Here is a 21,527-nt window from a genome sequence, read left to right as displayed (position 1 = left end):
CACTCACAACACCAGTGGAGTGCTCCTGCCAGCACTCAGGAACCAGCCTGGGATTTCACATATTTCTGATATCTGGGCTGATGGAGACTGCTGCTGCACTCCCCATGGGAGAGCTGCTTTTACTCCCACCTCTGATTTCTAAAGGAAAGAGCCTCTCCCACCTCCTCCCTTTGGTACATTTTGCTGATGTCAGTGGCCATGTCCTCTTTCTCTTCTCTCCAGTGGGGCTCCAGCACTTCCCATCTGTTCAAAGATGAGCTCACTTGATACCAACATGGACCATGTCCCTTCCTTTGGGGAGGGAGGAGACCTTGCAGCATTGGCATCATGCTCTGCCCATCCCATCTCCATCTCAGCTCCTTTCCCACCTGGCTGTAGTTGCTTTCCCCAGCTGTTCTTACCTGATGAGGGATGTTTTTTCTTCCCATGGATCTTTAAGTGACAAACAGACAGGAAAACCCAGCCTCTCTGTGCAATCCTTCCAAGCCCATCCTCACCCTGTCCCTCACTTCTCCAGTGCTGCCCACAGCAGGCAGGTGAGGGCTTCAGTTCAATCATCCCACTGAAATCTAATCCTGCCACCCAAAAAATTCAAGTAAGATGTTCACAGCCAGCCCAGGGGGCTGATCTGGCTTCACACAGGAGCAGAACCATAGAATGGTTTGCATTGGGAGGGATCCTAAAGATCATGCAGTTCCAAGCCCCTGCCATGGACAGGGACACCTTCCACTGTCCCAGGTTGTTCAGAGCCCCATCCACAGTGGCCTTGAACATTCCCAGCGATGGGGCACCCACAACTTCTCTGGGAAACCTCTCCCAGTGCCTCACTGCTCTCACAGGAAAGAAATTCTTCCTAATTTACTCCACAAGAGCTGATTCTTACCACCTTCACCTGCACTTTTCATCCCATGGCTCCCTAAAACAAAGTGCTGAGAGCACACTGGGAGCAGGGACCAAACTCAGGCTGTCCCTGGGTGGATGTTCCATCCTTGGCCTTCAAATGTGTCCCCAACAATGTGCCCCATCCCAGAGGTGGCTCTGCCTTGCTGGCCACTCCTGAGCTCTAACACCTGGCTGGTTCTAAATGCAGTACCAGCCTTGGAGGTGTGGGTTTAATTCACATTTAATCTGCCACTGGTTACATCACACTGTATTGCAGTCAAGAGGAAAAATCAATGTATCCAGTAGTGTTCACTGCAGCATAACAAACTCCAAGGAGGACTAAATGAAACCCAGCTTTGCAGTGGGCCTAAGAATCACCAAATCCAGGCTATTTTGGGCTAAAAAAAAAAAAAAAAAAAAAAAAAAAAAGATGACCAGCATATGTTTAAAAGGACATTAACATCTTTGGCATCAGCCCCTCATCTTCACCCCTAGGGATCAGAACCCCCAGGAAGCCTGACAATTTAAGAGATCAAGCAGGTCTATTTCCAAATTAATGTATGTTGCATTCAAGTAGGACAAAGAGGCAAACAGTGCAAGTAATTGAATCCTTCCAGAATTTTTTTAAAACTTTTAATTGTCTAACATACTGTTAGTAACAGAGTTGGCACTTCAAAATATATATTATTTTATTTCAACAACATTCCCTTAACTCTGTAGTTCTACTTGAAGACAAATCACTCGTTGCCATAAATACTGTGCTGTTCTCAAAACACTCTCGTGCTGGGTTACCTCTACAGTGCAACTGGGACCTGCTAGGACTTACAACATTTACTCCCTCTCTGTTAAAAAAATGACATTTTTCTGTAAAAACACAAAGTTCTACTGTATTAAAAAAACAAAACAAAAAAAAAAGCCCTGCTGGCAGTTGTTGAGCATGTTTTCACTGTCTTTGGCAAAAGACCTTCTCTGAGGTCCCTTTGAGTGGGTTTCACTTTGGGTCAGAGGGAAATCTGCTGTTCAGCAGCTTCTTTCTCCTTCACAGGATGAGAGGCTGGCTTTGAATGCAAAGTGGGCTGGCTGAGAGCCAGGCACACAGGCAGAGTAGTGCTCATGTATTTTTTATTACAACACAAAAGGAAACTCGGGTTACATAAGACGGGGCTTTGTAGTGCAGCTTTCTTCTTTAATCTGTAACAGAAAGGAGGGGAATGGTGGCCCCATTCTGGACTCCACATGCTGAAGGATGGCTGACACCTGCAGCTGCAAGGAGTCACCTGGCACCTGGCCACTGATTGCAGTGCTGAGGGAGACTTTTCCTTGCACACATGTTGGGTGCTTTGCCCAGATGCCTGACCGAGCCCAACCCAAGAGCTGTGCTTCACTAAAAAAGGAGTCCCTATCCTCTCACTAAAAGCAACATTAATAATAAAAAAATCAAAATAAAGTGAACTAAAACCACAGCTGGATTGGTAGAACAGGTACAAAATCTCAAGAGCAGCATTAGGATGGTTCCAGCAGGCAGCAGGAGGAGGTGCATGGCTGTCTCACATCGGGTGCTGCTCCAGGGAAGGTGCTGGGGACTGACCCTGGCACTGCTCACACTCTGAATTCCTTCCAGCTCTGCAGGGAGTCTCACTGTGGCCTGGAGGAGCAGCTGCTAATCACTGTCCTGGATACTGACGTAGACAAAGAGGGTGGAGGAGGAGTAGGGGTCTCCATTCTTGGTCAGGAGGTGGATGTGGCGATAACCTGGGAGCACAGACACAGATGGGACATGGCCTTTAGTCCAGTTGGGAAAGGATTTGCTGGTGTTTGCCAAGACCCTGCACAAACACCTCCCTGTCCCAGCTTCCCACAGGATCCTGAGCAGGCAGGTCCCAGAGGCACAGCTCTGAGTGTGGGTAACACAATGTGCCCAAAATCTCTGGTGACAAAGGAGACAGCTACCCCAAAAATCCACTCTGACCCCAGCTGTGATGGATCTGGGGCACTCATCCAGGACACTGGAGCTGCCCAAAGGGCTCAGTGGCTGTGAGGAGCACCCAGCAGGGCCTTACCTTGCTTCAGACTCGTGAAGGGAAGGGTGTACTGCCCAATGAAGTCATTCTTGGTCGACATGTCAAAGTCTTCCACCACAAACCGGACCAGGGCAAGTGCAGGGACCTCTATGTCAAATGTAAACTCTTCATTCCAGTTTGGGTTGAAGCCTGGGCACCACAGACAAGGATGGAGGTCAGAGATGCTGGCAGTAGGAATGGTGGTCTGAGGTGTTTGTAAATGGATGGAGACTCTTCCTGACTGTCAACCTGACCTGACCTAGACCAAGGCTCTTAGGAGCTGCCAAGAGACTTGTTCCCAGCTTTAATACTGTGATTTGCTACATGGAATTAATAAATCCTTCAGCTTGGGCTGTTCACTGCTGACCTTGGTCCTAGAAAAGAATGAGGTGCAGGAGAGGGGAGGAACTCAGCTCTGCCCCACAGGCTCTTGCTGGATGGCACATGGCTGTCTTTGGTTGCCATTGGACAGATGCAAACTTTTATAGCCCTAAACCAGGGGAGGGAAGAGAGGAAAGCTGTGCTTTTGTGTTGAGACAGCCTTCTGGGGCCTTAAAGGCTTGAGATACATCCATCTAAGCAACACTAAGTACCCCAATTCACCTGTCTGCAAGGAAAGTTAATGAGGAATGTCTGATGACAAAAAGCATCATCAAGTCAGGAAAAGGGTCATGTGGTCCAGAATCACAAAGCAAACAAAACTGAGACTGACACACATGAAATGCAGAGCAAGCTCAGTGCCCTCTCTCCAGGCCATGGCAGGAGCAGTGTCAATAAACCACTCCCCAGAAGCAAACAGGAGAGATCCTGTTGGAAACCTTCTGCCTGTGCACAGCAGAGACCAAGGACAGCAAAATGCCACCTGCAGCCTGCTGGGTTTGTGAGTGATTCAGCAGGAGACAGGGATTTTTCACCTGGCCCTGAAGGTACTGAGATGGTCCTGTGGTGTCTTTATTGTTTGATTTGCTTTCCACAAGGCAGCACTTATCATTCCAGCACCATTCCAGCATTGTTCCAGCTGGAGAAGGGCTGGGAGTGCTCAGCAGCCCTGAGGAACAGGCCTGGCAGGTCTGAAATGTTCCCTACACAACTTTCACTTGACAGGCTGTAAAAATTATTGTAGGGAGGGAAATGGCCACGAGCTTTAGGAGCAGGGCCAGATTTACTCAAACAGGAAAGAGGAAAAGGGAAACATTGTTAGCAGGCAGGAAAATATGCACCAGCTTTCCAGTGCTTGGCTCTTACTCCACACAGAAAAGCGGTGTGTGTGTTGGTGCAGAAGGCAATAATATTCAAACCCTCAGTGCACAGAGGGGAGCCACAGCCATGTCTGACTGGTAAGAAATGGTCCTCCAGCTTCTGAGATATTCAAAATTCATCTGGGCAACACCTTGAGCAGCTTGAGTAAATTCTGTATGGCCCTGCTTCAGGCAGAGGCTGGAACAGACACCACTGAAGTTCCTTGCAACATCAATATTTTCTGAGTTTGTGACAGTTTTGGGGTACAACGAGATCAAATCTCTGGATTTGCATGGAGGTAAAGAGCATTTCCAAAGCTCTAGCTCAGCAAATCTGGCAGCCAGCCCCAAACAACTCACATGGCTGATGGTGTTTAACAGGGAATTTCTGTCTCCAAACACCAGAAGAACAACACCCCATGTATCTGCTTAGTGTGGGCACTCTGGGTGCCCTGGGCAGGTCTACCCAAGGAACAGAAAAGGTTCCTGCCCATGGGAGCAGAGCTTGGAGGAACCCCCTCACCATTGTTCTCGACGACTTTGGTCTGCTTCTTGTTGTTGTCCTGCTGGACTCCATGGATCTCTATTGTCACCTTGGGATCCACAATGGAGTTCTTGCTCTTGTTCACCTTTGGCAGCTGCTGACCAGAGATTATCTGTGGAGGAAACAGGGGAAGAGGTCAGTTCATCACTAGGAGAAGGGGCTCCCTGGAAGATTGCCTCTCCTTCCCCAGGAATGCAGGAGAGGCTGCTGCTGCCCTTTCACAGCTGCTGCTGTGACATCCTTCAGAGGAAGCTGGCATGAGCTAAAGCACCTAAAGAACCTTGCTCCAGCCCAGCCAGCTGGCTTTGGGACAGCTTTTCTGTCTGTCCCCACAGTGCTCAGCTGGCATTGGGAACACCAGAGGTGACTGCTGGTTCTGAGTGACAGTGAGTGCTGCCATTAACCTATTGCCCAACATAAACATGTGAGCAGATCCCTGGAGGATCCAAACCCATGAGAGCCCCCAGATGTGGGAAATCAGCAGGGTTAGGACAACACTGAAGGCAGGACCAGGAGAAGAAGGTACAACCTACACACCCCCCCATAAATGGATGTTACTGAGATGTTTCCCAACTTCTATTCTTACTTTAAGCAGGAGCTTCTTCTTTGTCCCCCATGTTCCTTCTGTGATGGATTTTGGGTTGAATTTGGTTTGTTCATCCCGGAGGAATTCTGGCTTTAAGACATACCCAGAAAACCCATTGTCCTGGAACCGACCCTGGTACACATCCATTTCTGTGCCTGCTGTCTGGAAATTTAGGGCAACTGTAACATAAATAAATAACTTCAGTCATTCAGATAAATCAATAGGAATCTTTTCATGCTAATTCTGTTCATGGACATAAACACTGGCTTTTCCATGCTTCAAAGAGCAGTGGTAAACTCTGACCCTCAGAGCCTGCTAGCATTCAGAGGTGACAGAGACAGGAGGAGCCATTACAGCCATCCTGCCTTCCCCAGGATCAAAAATTGTCCTGCAAGGAATTTATGCTACCTAGAAAACTGCCTCTCTTAGATAAACCTCTTCATTTCTATGCTGAAGGAGCTCTCTCCTGTATTGAAGCCAGCAAAACCCTCTCAGATAATTTCTCTGGCTACTTAGCCTCATTATAAAACCTTCTTTCCAGCCCAGATCTGCCTGTTTCCATTTGCCATCCCTAGGGGCATCAAAGCCTCTGTTGTTTGGACCAGAGAGCTCCTCATTGTCTGAACTCCTCAGGTGGCAGCACAGAGCTGTGATCAAGCTGTGACCTCTTTACTGTCTGCTGCCCAAAATAGATCAAGCCTCATGGTGTTCTAACACCAGGCACATTCCTTGTATTCTTCCCAATTTGTCAATACCTTTTTTAAAGGCATTGATGTAAAACCTGGAGCAGTCTCTGTGAACAGCCACTGATACCACACAGGGAATGCACATGGACCCCAGCAGCTCTCAGGGCTCCCCTGATTTCCTCAAGGATGATTTTAAACTCTTTAGCAACACCTAAGACATCTCTTAAGACACAGAAATTTATCCTGGTCACATGTCCTTCATACCTGCTCATACTTGAAGGCTGAGAGCATTTTAAGGCACTCCCCAATATTTCCACCTGCAGCAAGACTTTGATAACTGCAGTGCACTGGTTTTCCTGGGAGCTGAAAGTACTCAGGGCTTCTGAAAAATCTTATTTTAGGTGCTCAAATACTGAATTCAGGTCTGGCCTTCCCCAAGGGAACTGGTGGTGTCCCCCACTAGGTTTGTCCTGAGGCCAAACCAAGGGGTGCTACCTGTATCCACAGAGCTCATGCTCTCTCCTCCTTTGTTAATTGGCAATAACTCTGCTGACAGTGAAACTGCAGAGATTTGCACATTCATGTGCAGAAAAGCCTCTCCTAAGGGATTTGAGACAGAAAATGGTCTAGGGAAAGTCACTGGGCATTGTTTGGAAAGCTGGTTTCTCCCAGTGGCTGCTGAGCCTTTGGCTGCCAAGGGCTGGAGATTCTGCCTCAGCTGAAGCCCTCCACAGCCAGGACATGGGTGACCAGCCAGGGACCCCTCCAGGCTCCCAGGGACACCCACCAATCTGGCAGCCAACATTCCACAAGTCCACGGGGCTGTAGTTGGAAGAATCTGTCCTCCAGCCTGCAGGGTAGATCCGGCTCAGGTGCCTGATGTTGTGATGGATAAAACTGGTTCCTACAGAGAAAGGAAAAAAAACAGAAGAAAATGGCCTTTTCAGTGGTGGGGTTACTTTTATCTCTTTTGCAGTTGCTGTGTGTTCCCCTCTTCCTGGCAAGGCTGGCTGAATGGGAACCTCCAAAATTTCCTCCAAAAATGCCCTTCTTGGTAACAGCCTCGAGGATTATTAAGTTCCTCCTACTTTTCTCAGTGACTTGCTTGAGCAGAGATACAGCCCATGGTTTTTGGGATGCCTTTTCCACCATTAGCTGTCCCTTTTTGGGGAGCAGGGACAGAGGAGGGAAGAACACACGTACCAGACTCCTGGGCCAGTTTCAGAGCTTTGCTCTCCGAGAACGATGACATCTCATAGAAAGCCCGAGGATGGTTGGGGTCATCAAAGCCTTCAAAGTGGACACTCTTGCAGTAAACAACTATGTCTGACAGCTCCTTGGCCAGCTTCAAGGTGTCACTCTAAAAAAAAAAAAGAGTGAGATGTTTGTGGGGAGTTTTTGCTGTTGTGCTCAAAAGTGCAAGTTGTGTTTTCCCTATAGGACCCCTGGGGCTTCTTTTCTCCACCACTTCCACAAAAAAAGATGCACAATCTCAACACTCTGGTGGTGTGCCCTCTGTGCAGGAAAGGTTGGGGAAAGATTCCCCCTTTGTTGGTGGGATGCCCTTCCTTGCTGCTCTCTGCAGGATCATTTGTATTTCAGAACCCACATCTGTCTCCAGGTGCTAAACTACAGCAGAGCCTTAGCAATGACTCTTCCATATTGTCCTGGTCCCAGGCATGCCAACCTGGAAATAAAGGGAAGAGAAAGGTGTTTTGGCCTCCACAGAGCTTGGGCTTTTCCCCCCTTGAACTAGGAGTTGTCACAATGCTTTGATGATTCCAACTCCACAGCCACATTCATTGGTGCAAGTGAGAGTCCCCAGCCCCCATCAGGGGCAAGAAAAGAAAGTCACAGATGTCAAAATAATGTACATGTTATTGAATAGAGAGCAGAGAAATAAATAAGACACACAAAGAGTGAGCAACTCATCAAAGGGAAACATAAATCAGACCAGATGCAGAGGTAACACCAACCAGCTTTGCCATCAGTGGGGCTGAATGTGTCTGTGTCACCTGTGAAGCCACCCTGTGAGGGACATGGGCTTCACAAGGACCTGGAAAAATCCATTTCCTCACATGATGGGGCAGAACACTTGTGTAAAGGCCAGCCTTTTCCTTCCAGAAATCATCATACAAACTGCTTTAGTAACTGGCCACCCCTTCACCACATATCTTCCCTTCCTCCCTCTTCCAGGTGAGAAACAAGCAGCCAGTGAGGGTGCAGGCATATCCCAAAATGTGACTGCAAAAGCCAAAGTCATGGCTATGCCATGACAAACAGATTTCTGGAAATACAACAGACAGACATATGCCCTTCCTCTGCTTCCATAAATGCTACATGTTCTGTCCCCACTGCAGCCTCCTCTTAGAGAAAGAAGCCAACCCTTTTTGCTTGGCTGGTTCTGCAAGATCTCTGTGCTTGGGACAGAGGTCATTAAGCTGGGCAAGCACCAGGATCCTCTGCCCCAGCATTTTCAACAATCCACCCTTACATATCCCCAGCTGAGTAGCTGAAACCACACTGAGACCTGTCTTGGCTGGGAACACATGAGAAATGGCATTTTAACTGCTTTTCTGTTTTTTAGTTCTTTGGGCATGGTATAAAACCCACCCAAAAAGTGATTTCTCAGTGATCTCTTCTTTCACTTACCTTCCCCTTCTGCTCCACCTTGGTCTTCACAGATTCATCTTCAATTTCAGCTGCTTCATCTTCATCAGAGACATCCTCAGCCTCCAGGTTGTTGTTGCCATTGATGGGGTCCTCCTGCCTGCTCAGCTTCTTGCCTTTCACCAGGATCTTCCCTTTCAATTGCTGCACAAGGAAAAGCAGACAAAACACCTGGTGGTTAGAGAAGGTTCTGACTCACCCTGAAGAAGCCCCTCAGCTGTAACCTGTGCTTTTATAGCTGCATCAGTGACTGGTTATTACCCAGAGACACAGGTAAAAATAAGTCTGTTTTTGCACTGAGACCACAAGCCATGAGCCTGAAAACCCCAGAGAGCCCTGAGTGATTCCCCTCTGCTGTAAAGCTGACCATCCCCTCAACCAGACAGCTGAAACAGTTGTGCTGTTCAATATAATTAAAATGCACTTTTTTTTGTTTGTTTTTTCAGGACTGAAATGTTGCTCAGCAAACAAGGCAGACCCTGGAGGTCTGGGCTGCTGGAAGAAATCTGTGGCACCATTTTTGCCCCTCTATGTGGCCTGTTTTTAATCCACTCCTTGCTCTGCAGTGTGTGGTTACAAACCTGTGCACAACTCTGGAAACTGAGATCCAAGCAGGGACTGAGGCAGTGCAGCCTCTGCTCCACAGACATTTTAATGGGGAGAGAGGTCCAATAAATTCTGGACAGGTGCCTCATGCACAGCAGACATGGAATTTTTATACATTTGGCACTTTGCAGGTGACACCTTTGGGTTCTGGGAGCCTCAGGAGGAGTTCCCAGACCCTTTCAAATACTAAATCCTCTTCAGGGAGCAGCTTCTCCTGGCACTGCTGGGATGGTGCAACACTGAGCACAGCCAGCAGCATGCACCAGTGCATCACAGCTGGTGAAGGAGTCCTGGCAGCACCTTCCTTGTGCTGAATCAATTCTCTCCAGCCTCTTTCATGTGACCCCTCACCACTGATGTATCCTTAGTGCAAGCCCTGGCTGTGGGAGGAAGGCTGCAGCCTGGAAATGGATGATTTAGAGCCCAAACAAGGCAGCAGCAAGGCTTGGGATGGGGAGAAGTACAGAGAAAGGTGAATGGTTTGGGTTATGCCTTAAAATCAAGAGCACCACTAGACCTGGCAGCTTCCAGGAACAGGAGATTTGCTGCCACCTGGATGTGTCTGGTACTCCTAGCTTTGGAGAGTGAGTTATTTGTGAGTTATTCCAGAAAAATGCCATCTTGGAATTACAACCCCTCTGGCTGTGTAACATGTTCCCCCTTCCTCAGCAACACCCTATATTTACCTTTTCTGCAACAGCAAAAGCAACAAAACCCCACCACATTCAAATGACAGGACTCTGAAAAACCAAGAATCTTTTATAAAACAGCACAGGCATTTTCAAAGGACCCCATTCCCCCTCACACCTTTCCAGGGACCAGCCCCACTCCTCTTCACCTGGCAAAGCTGTGGATGAAGCTGAGTTTGAGCAGAAATCCAACACTGGCACCTGAGGCAGCAGCCAAGAGCATTTTTATTCAGCTACCAGGAATGAGCAGTTTACACTGGGGCACTTTCCCTGTCACTCAAAGGAGCAATCAGAGCACAGCAATACCCAATTCCCCATCCCCAGACCATCCTCTGCTTCCTCACATCCAGGGCTGGGAGATGAGTCAGCTCATCTTCAGATCCTGACTTCATCCTGCTGCTCTCATGTCCCTTCCACCCTCCTGCCTCAACACCCAGCTCTACACTGCTCTTCCACCACAAAATCCAGTTCTGTGTGAGCTTTTAGCCCCTCTTGTCCCCTGCAGGCTGCAGGTACCACCCTGGTATTTAATATATTATCTACCTCTGCTTTCTAATGGCCCACAAGAAATGTTACTGCTTCCCCTCACAGCTCAGCAGTGGAGAACTACAGATAAGGTATTTGGGGCAGCCTGCTTGATTCTTAATTACCAGCAGGTAATTAAGCTATTTAGGCTTCTCCCATTCAGCCTGCACAGCAAGTGGGAGGTGCAATTCCTGGCACAGAGGAGATCCATTGGCTTATCTGTCCACAAGAATAGAGGTATTTTCATCCCCATTTCCTGCAAAAGGTGCTATCCTGTAGCAGCACTGCAGTGAATCCTCCCTGCAGAGGAAGCAAAGCCCTAAATCTGAGAGTTCATCTTCTTTATCAAGGTTTTAAATAAGCTGATACAGTCACAGACACACACATGCCCTTGCTCCTTCTCTCTTAGTTCCCCTCCATGTGATATTAAGTATTTCTAGCCTGAGGCAAAAGACACTCAGCTCATCAGTTCAGCTCTGCTGAGCAGATCCCTTGTTTTAGGAGGAAGCAATTGCTGAAATACTCAATAAATGTTCTCCAAGTAGGCCATAAAGCCATCCCAGCTGTCTGTGGGAAGCCCAAGGTGGAGTACAACCCCAGGAAAGGCTACAAGGACATTGGACTCCACTGAGAACACACAGTGGAGTGGCTGCTGGAACTCCAGCCCTTCTTCACATGCCCTATAATTGGCATTCCCTAGTCCCTCTGAATGCAGCTCATCTGCCCTCCCACCTTTCCCACTGCACACTGAACAAGCTCAGCTCTGCAGGTGAAATGGTCCTGACAACACTGGAATATGGAAACCATCTTAAAGGAAAGCTGATTGTATCAGGAGCAGCAGAGCTGTAATGAGCAGAGGGTTTTAAAAGATCTGCACCTGATAATCTAAAAGATTATCCACCTGAAACTTCCTGCCCCTAAGAGCAACCTGAGAGCCACAGCAGGGTCTGAATTCCAGTTTCATCTCCGTGTGAATGGAAGATTTGTAAAGTGATCCACCTCAACAAACTTTCTGTGGCTTCAGCACCTCCTTTAGAGTCAACAGAGGAAACCAAACACTCCCAGGGTGTGATTCCTCCTCTGTTTGGGCAAACACTGAGGAGGAGGTGGACAACACCTCCAACTCCTCTGCTTCCCCAAAGGAGCCCTGAGTGAAGTGCTCAGGGACACAGTCCAGGGTCTGGGCACCACCACCCGACATCCCACCCTCAGGATGAGGATATCCACCTCTCCAGACTTCTGAGAAGAGGTGAGATTCACATCCATGAGATGTGCAGATTGATATCACATCTCCACCTGTGTATGTCCTTCAGCTGCAAACTCAAGTGTTGCACCAGAGGATGGGGAGAGTCTCCAGGAAAGGGAAGAAACATTACTGAAGGAGGTTTTGGAGGACTGAAGGAAACTTAGCTCAAGAACTTCAGGCAAGAAGATGCACTGCAGACAAGCTGGGCTAAGGCTGGAGGAACAGAGAAGTGCAGATGGACCTGGAGCCACACTGACACACAATGTGTGGGTGATGCCCAAAGCCAGTGTCCTCATAAACAGGGGATGCCTGTACAAAGAACTGTAGGGATTTCAGACACACTCAATACACTGAATAGTTCCAACACTGGGAGCAGTTCTAGTCTCATTCCAGGGCTGTGGCTTTGCAGCATCTCTAGCTGGGATTTAAGGACAGAGGCAGAAGGGCAAAACCCACCAGCAGCAGGGACTGGATCAGCTCCTCCCTACGACCCTGGTGCTGCCTGGAGCTTTTATGTGGCTTTTGGCCTTTCATCCAACAGCCTGTAATTCACTGCTAAACTAAAGACAGCAGCTTGGGGGAGATATTTAGGGTAGCCCAACACTGTTCCTGAATGGAGCCTAATAAATCAGAGTCCTGCCCCGGGCTGTGCTGTGAATCGTTAGCACAAATCCAAACTGTGTCAATCTTCCTTTAATTACTGCCTTTTTTTATCTGCTGACACAATCGGCAGCAATCCTTTGACTGTTTGTGTTTACAGCCTCCAGCCCTTTGCCCAGTGGCAGATCCCACCCTTTTCCTGATATAAAAAATACCTTGTTGTCCCGGCTTTCCTCATGTAAACACCACAAGGGAGTGGAAAAGCCAAGAGATTCCTGGTTTGTTTGTTTGTTTTTCCCTCATGGTTCAGTTTTAATGTATTTTACACCCGAAAAAAATCAGCATTTCAGCCCTTTGCACTGTCCTACTTCACACAACAGGAAGGCAGAGGAAAAGTACCAGAAGGAAAAGGACAGGTGTTGCAACATTGGCCATTTTTCCCTATTTACACTAAAGGATCAGTGGAGCAGATCAGCCCAAACCCATTCCCTAGGGTAGATCTGGGCATTGTGTTCAGTGGGGCCCTGTGTCTGCTTGGGCAATCAAAACCAGGATGGTTTGATGAGCACAGGCATGGAAAAAACATCTTTGGGAAGTTGGGGTCATCCCCTTACACTCATAAATCACATTGCTTTGCTTGGTGTTTCTCCTTTCTTTCATCATATCATTGCCATCAGCTGAAAAGCCATCAGCAGTTTTCCTGATCCTGCACCAGGATAAACAGCAAGTCAGGAGGGGACACTGAAGACATGTTTTTCCAGCTCAGTAAGAGCCTGCAAAGACTGATCTCCGTGCTGGGAGTGTCCTCACCCTGGGAGAGTCACTTCTCCCACTGGAGGCACCTTGTCTGTGCCAGAGACAAAGTCCTGCTGAAGCAGCAGCAGTAAAAATTACAATTCATCCTAATTTATTGCCCTGGTGCTTAGGGATCAGCCCAGAGGAGCTTCCCTCTGTGCCAGGCATTGTATCAAACGAGGCATGACACTCCCAAACAAAAGGGGAAAGTCAGAAAGGGAAAAGAGATAAAGGAAGAGGAAGAACAAATACAGAAGATATTCTGGGTGGATTGTTTTCCTCTCCTTTCTCCCCTGCTGACTGCCAGCTTTATCTCACCCACAAACTCCTTCCAGCTCTGATAGGCATGTTCATCCAATTTTTGGTGAATGAGCAAAGAAATGCAATTTAAAGGGAACTGCAGCTAACTGTACAGGAGTCTGTTTCAGCCAAAGGGGAGGGAAGGAAGGAGAAAGAAAGAAGGAAGGAAAGGAAGGGAAGGAAGGAAAGAGAGAAAGAGAGAAAGAGAGAGAAAAAGAGAAAGAGAGAGAGAAAGAAAGAGAAGAAGAGAGAAAGAAAGAGAAAAAGAAAGAGAGAAAGAGAAAAAGAAAGAGAAAAAGAAAGAGAAAAAGAGAAAAAGAAAGAGAAAAAGAAAAAGAAAGAAAGAAAGCACAAACCACATGGGTGGAAATAGACTAATGTTTCCTTTTTGGCTCCTGTTTGGGAGACATATTTTTCATATCAAGACTCCATTTCCAGTTTTTTCTGTCAGCTAATGATTTTATAGTGGTGGCCACTGCTGAGGGCTGTGTAGCTCTTTCCTCTTGCCAGGCCAGGGCTCAGCTCCCAGCCTGACAGCTGCCCTGATTCCTGGGAATCCAAGGGGCATCTCCAGGCAGCCTCCTGCTTCCCTTTTTCCATGGATATCTCCATCCCCACCATCCCCAGCCATTCCCAATGGCTGCCCCAGGACACACTCAATGGCAGGACATTTTGTGTCTAATACACCTTCAGGCTCCTTGCAGTGGTTTTCCCCTTGAGTTTTGAACTTTGCACTCAAGAAGAAGAAAAACTTCCCTCTTGTCCAGCCCTCAGAAGGCAGAACGTGCTGGAGTGGCCTTGCTTACCTCTGGGGAGGGGAACTGGGATTTGTTTCCATCCACTGGGGCAACCAAGAGCATGTCCTGCAGGATGGTGGTCATGTGCTGGGCCATGACCTTCTGCTGCTCCACGCTGCAGTGGTTCTCCAGGGAGAGGATGACAGGGTAAGGTGAGGTCTGGAACAAGACAGCAACACACACACACCATCAGTGAGTGATTTCACTGCAGTTTCACCAGTCTGGAGCAACTGGGATGAACCCCTGGGCTGTTTTCTCTGGGAATGAGTATGTCTCCTAAAACGAGGATTTGTTAAAAATGGACAGATTTAACTGTGCAGTAGTTACTCAGATCTGTGCAGATGCCTTCCAGAGATGATGATCCAATGGAGAAGGCAGCAGGATGGGTCAGGATTGCCTCTCACAGACTTTCTGGGCACTCCCTGTGCCTCCATTCTCCACTTGCACTGTGGGTCTGAGCACCTTCCTGCCCACCTTCAGAGGGGACTGGGAAGGGGGCTGTAAAACCACAGGGTTTGCTCAAACCCTTAAGTGATATCTATCCTTCCTCCATTCCTGCAGAGGCCTGATCTGGTTCCCTGTGCCCCCAGGTCATTCTGTGTGCTGAAGGCATTGTCATTATTGTCATTGTCACTTCTTTATGGCCCCAAACAAAACCTGACACCAGATCCAAAGTGCACTGAAGGAAAACAGCAGAGAGTCCAGTGAGCTGGACAGAGCTAAGGTTTTCTGAGGCCTGCTGCCATACAGGACTCCAGCAATGCTCATCCCTTTTAAAGCAGAACAAAAGCACATCCAAAACATGCACATGGCTTCCTCTAAACAAGAAACAGACCCTGAGGCATCAAAGCCACATAAACCATGGGCTTGCTGCTGTTTCCCACCAGGTATGCTCAGGATTCCGGGCATCACTGCCCTTGCAGTGGGGTGCAGGATGCAGCTGTGCTGGCACAGCTTCAGACCCATCCTCAGAAGGTGCTCTCCCTATGCAGCAAGCCCCAGGAATGGATCTCTGCAGGAAGCACAGCACAGAAGGACAGAAGGACACATCCTGTCCTTGCTGAGGTGAAGCTTTCATTGCTTCTGCTCTGTGCTGGGAGAGAAGAGCTCTACTGTCAGTCCTGGGTTGTGCAACATGAGAAGAAGTCCCTCATCCTTACTTTGAATGCATAGTTCTTGATGGCCTTAATGACATCACTGAAGAGGATCTTGGAGGTGAGAGTGTAGCCGTGATAAATGACGGGCTCTGAGTTGGGGCCATCCCAGCAATCCAGCTCCACACAGCGACAGCCTTTGGTCAGGGCTCTGGAAACAAAGAAGGGACCTGGTTGGCTTCTGCACCTTCTGCTCCATCTCCAAGTGAGGGTACACCAGGCACAGGTGCTGCCTGGGAAGACTGAAGGAAGTTCAGGGAGCAAGGGAGAAGAAAGGAGCTTGGAGAAACAGGAAAGCAGATAAAGGATGGGATCAGGTGAAATCAGCAAAGAGATCTCAAGGTTGAGAAAGGAAAGCACAGAAGGATCTGAGAAATAAGGTAGTGGAAGTCCAAGGTAGAATTATCCAAAGAATAAGACATAGAGAGTGCCAGATGAGAAAGGACACTGATGACTGTGCCCCAAGTCTTTCCCAAAGATGGTGAAGAGAAGATAAAATCAAGAGTGGCTGCAGTGGAAGAATGACAGTCAGCCTTAGAAGCCAGGTCTCAAAGTTTAGATGATGTGATTTCTTCATCTATCTCTGATATGACATGAGGGATAAATCCTCAGAGCTGGGGGGGAAGGAGGGAGCCGTGGGAGCTCCACCACAGCTGAGGAGACTGCTGAGGGCCAGTTTCCTAAACTGAGTCTACAGACTGAATTTCCAAAGGTGAAATTCCCACCTTTACATATCCATACTTCCATTTCAGTTTATTTTCAAATGTGGATTCCCCCACCATCTATCTAGGAGGTGATCTTGTCTCTTTACAGTAATTCCCTAAACATTTCAGATTACACAACTCCTTTAGCTCATTGCAATAGAATCACAGAATGGTTTGAGTTGGAAGGGCCCTTAAAGACCATCCAGTTCCAGCCCCTGCCATGGGAAGGGACAACTTCCACTATCCCAGGTCTCTCAGAGCCCTCTCCAACCTGGCCTTGGACACTTCCAGGGATGGAGCATCCACAGCATCTCTGGGAAACCCGTTCAGAATCATGTGATTTTTTTTTTTTTCCAACCAAAATATATATCTATAATTTTAAGACTAAGATGAATTCAAAGAGCTAATGAGAAGTAACTTGTGCCAGGTTTCACTCTTGAAACCTTTGACCTTGTGACTCCAGTCAGTCATTGCTCCTGAGAATAAGTCATAAACAAAGGCAGGATTGCTGTTGACTGGCTCATAAGGAAACACAGTCTCACCTGATCAAACAAGGAGTAAGGAAAGGTGGGTGTGTAAGTTACTCAAGGTCACTGCACCCATCTGGCCATGAGACATCAGACAACAGGCAGACACAGGCAACACCTAATGCTCAGTGCAGGGTGCTGTGGGAATATTTGAGAGGTTAAAAAGGGACCAGGTGTAAATTCTCCTGATCACTCACCTTGTTCCACCAGTTCACATTCCACCTCTTTTTTTTTTTGCTTGCTCAAAAACAAACTCCTGCATGGTTGTGGGGACAGTCCCTGCCATGGGCTTCTCCCAAAAAGCAGGGCAGAGCATCAGCACCATGACTCTATGAATCATTTTGGCTCCTTCCAGACCTGCAGCTGGAATCTTTGTATCTTGTAAGCTCCTTGCACTCTTCCATGTCAAATTTTGGGGAATGAAACACCCCCTCAGCATCATGCTTTGAAAACAGCATGTCAGATGGCTGTAATCCAGCCTCCATCTGACTACATGTATTTTATACTGCTTCCAAATGTAGTTTTGGGACTACAGGTGGACACCAGATGAGACCCAGGTCAAAGAGCTGTGAAAAGGAGGGCACAGCCAAGCTGGAAACATGAGCCAGCCCACATTATCTGTCTGGTGGGAGATTGCTTCATAAGAAGAGACTTACATCTTCTAAAAGAAAGAGGTTAACCTCCCAAACACACACCAGCAAACACACTCCTCACCTGATATAGGCCTCTGTGCTGCTTGGCCCTGTGATCTGGTCTTCCATCAGATAGGTGTTGTGTGAGGATGACACCAGGTAGTGGCTGAGAGGCTGGCTCATGTCCTGGTAAACTCTCCGGTGGGAGGGGTTGAAGATGTTCCCCTCATCTGACAGCAGGTACATCAGGAAACCATCCTTGGTCATGGCATTGCCCCTCTTGGCTGCCAGGAAAAGAGAAAGAAAGCCCCACAATGAAAATGTGACACCACAGGCTGTGCCACCACCTTCACCACAGTGCATCTGTGCCCCAGGCAGTCAGTCAAACCAGAGATACTGATGTTCTCCAGACAAGGATGACACCTTCAGCTGCCTGAAAATCCTTCTAAAGGCCCTTCACAAGCCCCTTTACTGTCCTTGATAACATCTTAAAAGTGTCAAAGACAGACCTTACCTCATCTGTCTCTAGAGATTTACAGCATGAAAATCCCCATTTGAGCATTTCAACCCAGAGAAGCTGTCAGATGTCTGAACACAGCCAGATAAATCCTGTCTGGATTATCCAGTGAAACACACGACTTGCAAAGAGGAAATACAGAATTACTGCCCATTTTGAGGGACTGAACTAGATCTCAGTCTAATCCTAAAGCCTGACAGCTGCAAAACCTTGTCCCTCTCCTGGAGGAATAGCAGGACAGTGGAAACCAGCCATGATTCTGAGCTGGCTCTTTGAACACATCCTCCGAGGTGCTCCAGACTGCTGATTCACCCACATTTGTGCAGACAGACAGTTCAGTGGCTGCCTCCTGAACAGCTGTCACCTCCTTGGCCTCTCCCCAGAGATCTCATCTGCAGATGGCTTTACAGGTGCCCACCATTAAGGACATCTGCCTCCACTCCAGCTTCTGGAGAACACAAATATTGCTACATTCTCAGCCTCAAAAAACCACATGAATAACCCGAGTCTTCCCCTCAGGATTTTCATCATCCTCTGGTCAAACCTGTATCAATCCCTCTCCTGCTGTTCAGTGCACCCAAAATAAAATTGGAGAGAGATTTCCCATCCTCTCCTCTGCCCTCCCCCTAGGAGAGTGGTGTTTTAGAAGCAGCTGGGGAGAAAATAATACACATGACTATAGAAAAAAAAAAAAAACCAACAGCAATGCAATTCATAGTTCATCAAAAAAACAAGATTTTGAAGCAAGCCAGCCATGGTTTTCAACCTACCTCTTTCATTTGGCTCATATCTCTGAATTAAGGCAGGGGCAGCAACAACAGCATCTTCTTCCTGCTGGATCTCATAGAGAAACCTCACCAGGTTCTGGCAGGACATGAACCCTTCAGGGTCCGAGTACACTTGGAAGATGCTGTCTATTTCCTTCCTCTCTGTCAGTATCTTGTAAAATTCCTCTATCTCATCATCCTCCAGAGCCTCTGTTTTGGACTTGTCACAGTGCTGTAAACGTAGAGGGGAGAAGGAGTGAAAACCTTCTTTCCTTCTGGCATAGGCCAGCCGTAATCTGCACCAGGGCTACACAACGCAGAACACAAAATAATTGCAAAGAGTTACTGGCCAGTGAGTGAGGAGCACGTGGTCAATGACAATGGCTCTCATTGACAAGGCCAATGGTCATAAAACAGTTAAATTATCAGCATTTATACATTATCAGTCTGCTCAAAAGCACCAGCTTTGAGTTCCATCACTTGGTGTGCTTCAGCTCAAAATAATCCAGGCACAAATCAGAGGTTAAAAGAAATTTAATTCTTAATCTCAGGAGGAATAAAGGGAAACTATTAACTATTTTAAATAGTGATAGAGTATAGCCAAAAATGCAGTAAGTTAAGCAAAAAGAACCCTCCCTTTGACCTCAGTGGCTCAGACTTTGAGAGGTTGTCAAGACTCACAGCAGGGCTGTTTGCAAAAATGGAATCAAAAACAACTTAAAACCCCACAACTGCTAAACATGAGCATGTCTAGGTATGAAAAAATCCACCTCTCCATGGAAATTTTCCATTCTCATCCAAAGCTTGCCACATAAAAAAATCCCCACAGATTTCAAATGAGATATTATCTTCTCACAAGGAACTGTAATTCAGATTCTCCATCTTCCTCTGGGGTTTGAACTTTTCCAGCAGATACCATCTGTGACAGAGCACCACAGCCAAGGACCTGACTGACCATGAAAGATGGGGAGCTTGAGATACATATGTTAATGCCTCCATGAAGGACACAACTTTTCCAAAAACAAGTTTTTCCAGTTTATTTAAAATACTCCCAGGTTCAATTTTTCATCAGAAAGAACTTTTTTTTTTTTTTTCCTGTGGCAAATCCTGATATTAATTTTGTTGTTTGTTCCTAGCAGCATTCTTCAACTTGTCAAACCAGAGGAATTAAATTGCTTTCCATCTTTGATCCCCTGTGACAGATAGAGCTATTTTCCTGGTTTTTATGATGAAAATGCCTGTTTTAGTTTAACCAGCCTCACACTAATCTCAACCTAGCTCCGCCAGTGATCTCAGTGATGGCCATGGTGGCTTTGGCAGTGTCCCAAGATGGTAATAAGGGATTTTCATTCCCTGCAAATCCTTCACTATCTGTTTATGGAGCACATATAAAACTAAAGAACATTATCATGATGCCTAGCATTTCACAAACTGAAGTGACAGAAAAAAATGAGTTCAACTTGTCCTGACTTCAGAACCTGCTGGGTAGAAGCTATGGGCTCACTTCAGGGATGGGACAACCTGTGACATGCTCAATACTATATACCTAAAATACATATTAAAACACCTCCAAAATAGGTTTGAGAGTTCAAGAATTGCCTTTTCCTTGCTGCCTTCCATGTCTGTGACCCTGTGCTGTGCCTCTGGCAGATCCCTCAAGCTAAGCTGAACATGATGCTTAGCAACTGCAGAAGGAATATAAAGAGGGAAAGCAGCTGGTGGAGATGGCTGTGAATTACAAATGTTCTTTTCTTTAATACATGACAAGGAAAATCACAAGATATTTATTCTAGAAAAGTGGCATTTTAAGTGGTGTGCCTCAGGAAATTAATTCATTAGTTGCCACTAAAGGCTGTGATGAGAACAGGACAATATCACTGCACCAGAGTCAAACTCCAGGACAGATCAGATGCACAGTATAAACTGGGCTCCTTCTGCTTTGGTGACAAGAGGTCCAAATTAGAGAGAGAATCTCAACCCAAAATATGTGTTTTACCTCCTATGCATCCTCACAAGCCATGAGTCCTGAATGACCCTTGGCCTGCCACAAAAACACCTTCCTGATGCATCAGCATGAACATTCAGGTTGAAATGAAGTGAGCAATGAGAGGAGCTTTGCACAATTTCTGGTTGCATTGCAATATGTTTTACTCAGGTGTCTCAAACTAGATGTGGACACAGAGCCATGTGATGAAAGGCAAGAATAATGTGAGAACATGCCCTGCAGCCCCCACCTGAGCCCCTGATCACCCTTCCTTCCTGTGACTAAATGAAGAAAAACTCTCTGAGACAGAAAAGATCACCCTTTAATAGGCTGTAATGCCCTAGTCCATCTGAAAATGGAATTGCTTTAGGAGCAAGACAAACCCTTCCTGGAGGCAGATCAGTCCTTGGCAGATCTGAATTAACCTCCAAAGAGCCTCTCCTCCCAGTGGCTATACAGGAAATTATATATACATATTATATATACAATTACTTGCCTAATGATGGTATTTCAACTAACTACCTGCATTTCAGTGGGTTGAATCAAGGCTTAGCAATTACTAGGAATCTTTAAGCAAAAAGGATTAATTTCATCAAGTTTCCTCTCCTAGAGCTCCCTTGTAACTATCCTGACAGCAGAAGAGGTCCATTAAATAAGAGGAGAATTATTAATATAAAATATAAAATATAAAAATATAAATATAATATAAATATATAAATATATATACATTATATTATTTTTTATTTTTAATATATGTTTATATATTATTTATATTTTTAATTCTATATAATATAGTACATAGTATATAGTATATAGTATATAGTATATAGTATATAGTATATAGTATATAGTATATATATAGAAATATAAAATAAATATATAAAATATTTAAAAATATAAAATACAAAATATTAAAAAAAAATTTAAAAAAACAACTAACAAACCAAGATTGATTTTTTTTTCAGGTTGTTAATGTGTGAAGACGTGGGAGTGATTAATCTGCTATATGTGAGATGTA

At 46.5% G+C, this 21,527-nt stretch overlaps 1 protein-coding gene across 2 annotated transcripts in view; it reads right to left on the bottom strand.

Moving 5' to 3' along the window:
* Window positions 1–1,485: 1,485 nt before the first annotated feature.
* PLCD1 (phospholipase C delta 1) overlaps window positions 1,486–21,527 on the bottom strand; it is a 48,920-nt gene continuing 28,878 nt past the window's right edge. For both annotated transcript variants that reach the window (XM_056484615.1, XM_056484614.1), the window contains exons 5-15: window positions 18,529–18,757; window positions 17,324–17,525; window positions 15,385–15,529; window positions 14,234–14,383; window positions 8,649–8,810; window positions 7,200–7,356; window positions 6,784–6,900; window positions 5,311–5,489; window positions 4,704–4,836; window positions 2,943–3,092; window positions 1,486–2,634 (exon numbers count right to left, since the gene is read on the bottom strand). In XM_056484615.1, the coding sequence (XP_056340590.1) occupies window positions 2,543–2,634; window positions 2,943–3,092; window positions 4,704–4,836; window positions 5,311–5,489; window positions 6,784–6,900; window positions 7,200–7,356; window positions 8,649–8,810; window positions 14,234–14,383; window positions 15,385–15,529; window positions 17,324–17,525; window positions 18,529–18,757 (1,716 nt within the window). In that variant the 3' untranslated portion in view covers window positions 1,486–2,542. The remainder of the gene's footprint in view (window positions 2,635–2,942; window positions 3,093–4,703; window positions 4,837–5,310; window positions 5,490–6,783; window positions 6,901–7,199; window positions 7,357–8,648; window positions 8,811–14,233; window positions 14,384–15,384; window positions 15,530–17,323; window positions 17,526–18,528; window positions 18,758–21,527) is intronic.

This window comes from Oenanthe melanoleuca, chromosome 2, assembly GCF_029582105.1.
Source record: "Oenanthe melanoleuca isolate GR-GAL-2019-014 chromosome 2, OMel1.0, whole genome shotgun sequence".
In the NCBI taxonomy this organism is placed as follows: Eukaryota; Metazoa; Chordata; class Aves; order Passeriformes; family Muscicapidae; genus Oenanthe; species Oenanthe melanoleuca.
Note: the sequence above shows the minus strand (reverse complement) of the source record. Positions and strands in the feature narration are given on the sequence as shown.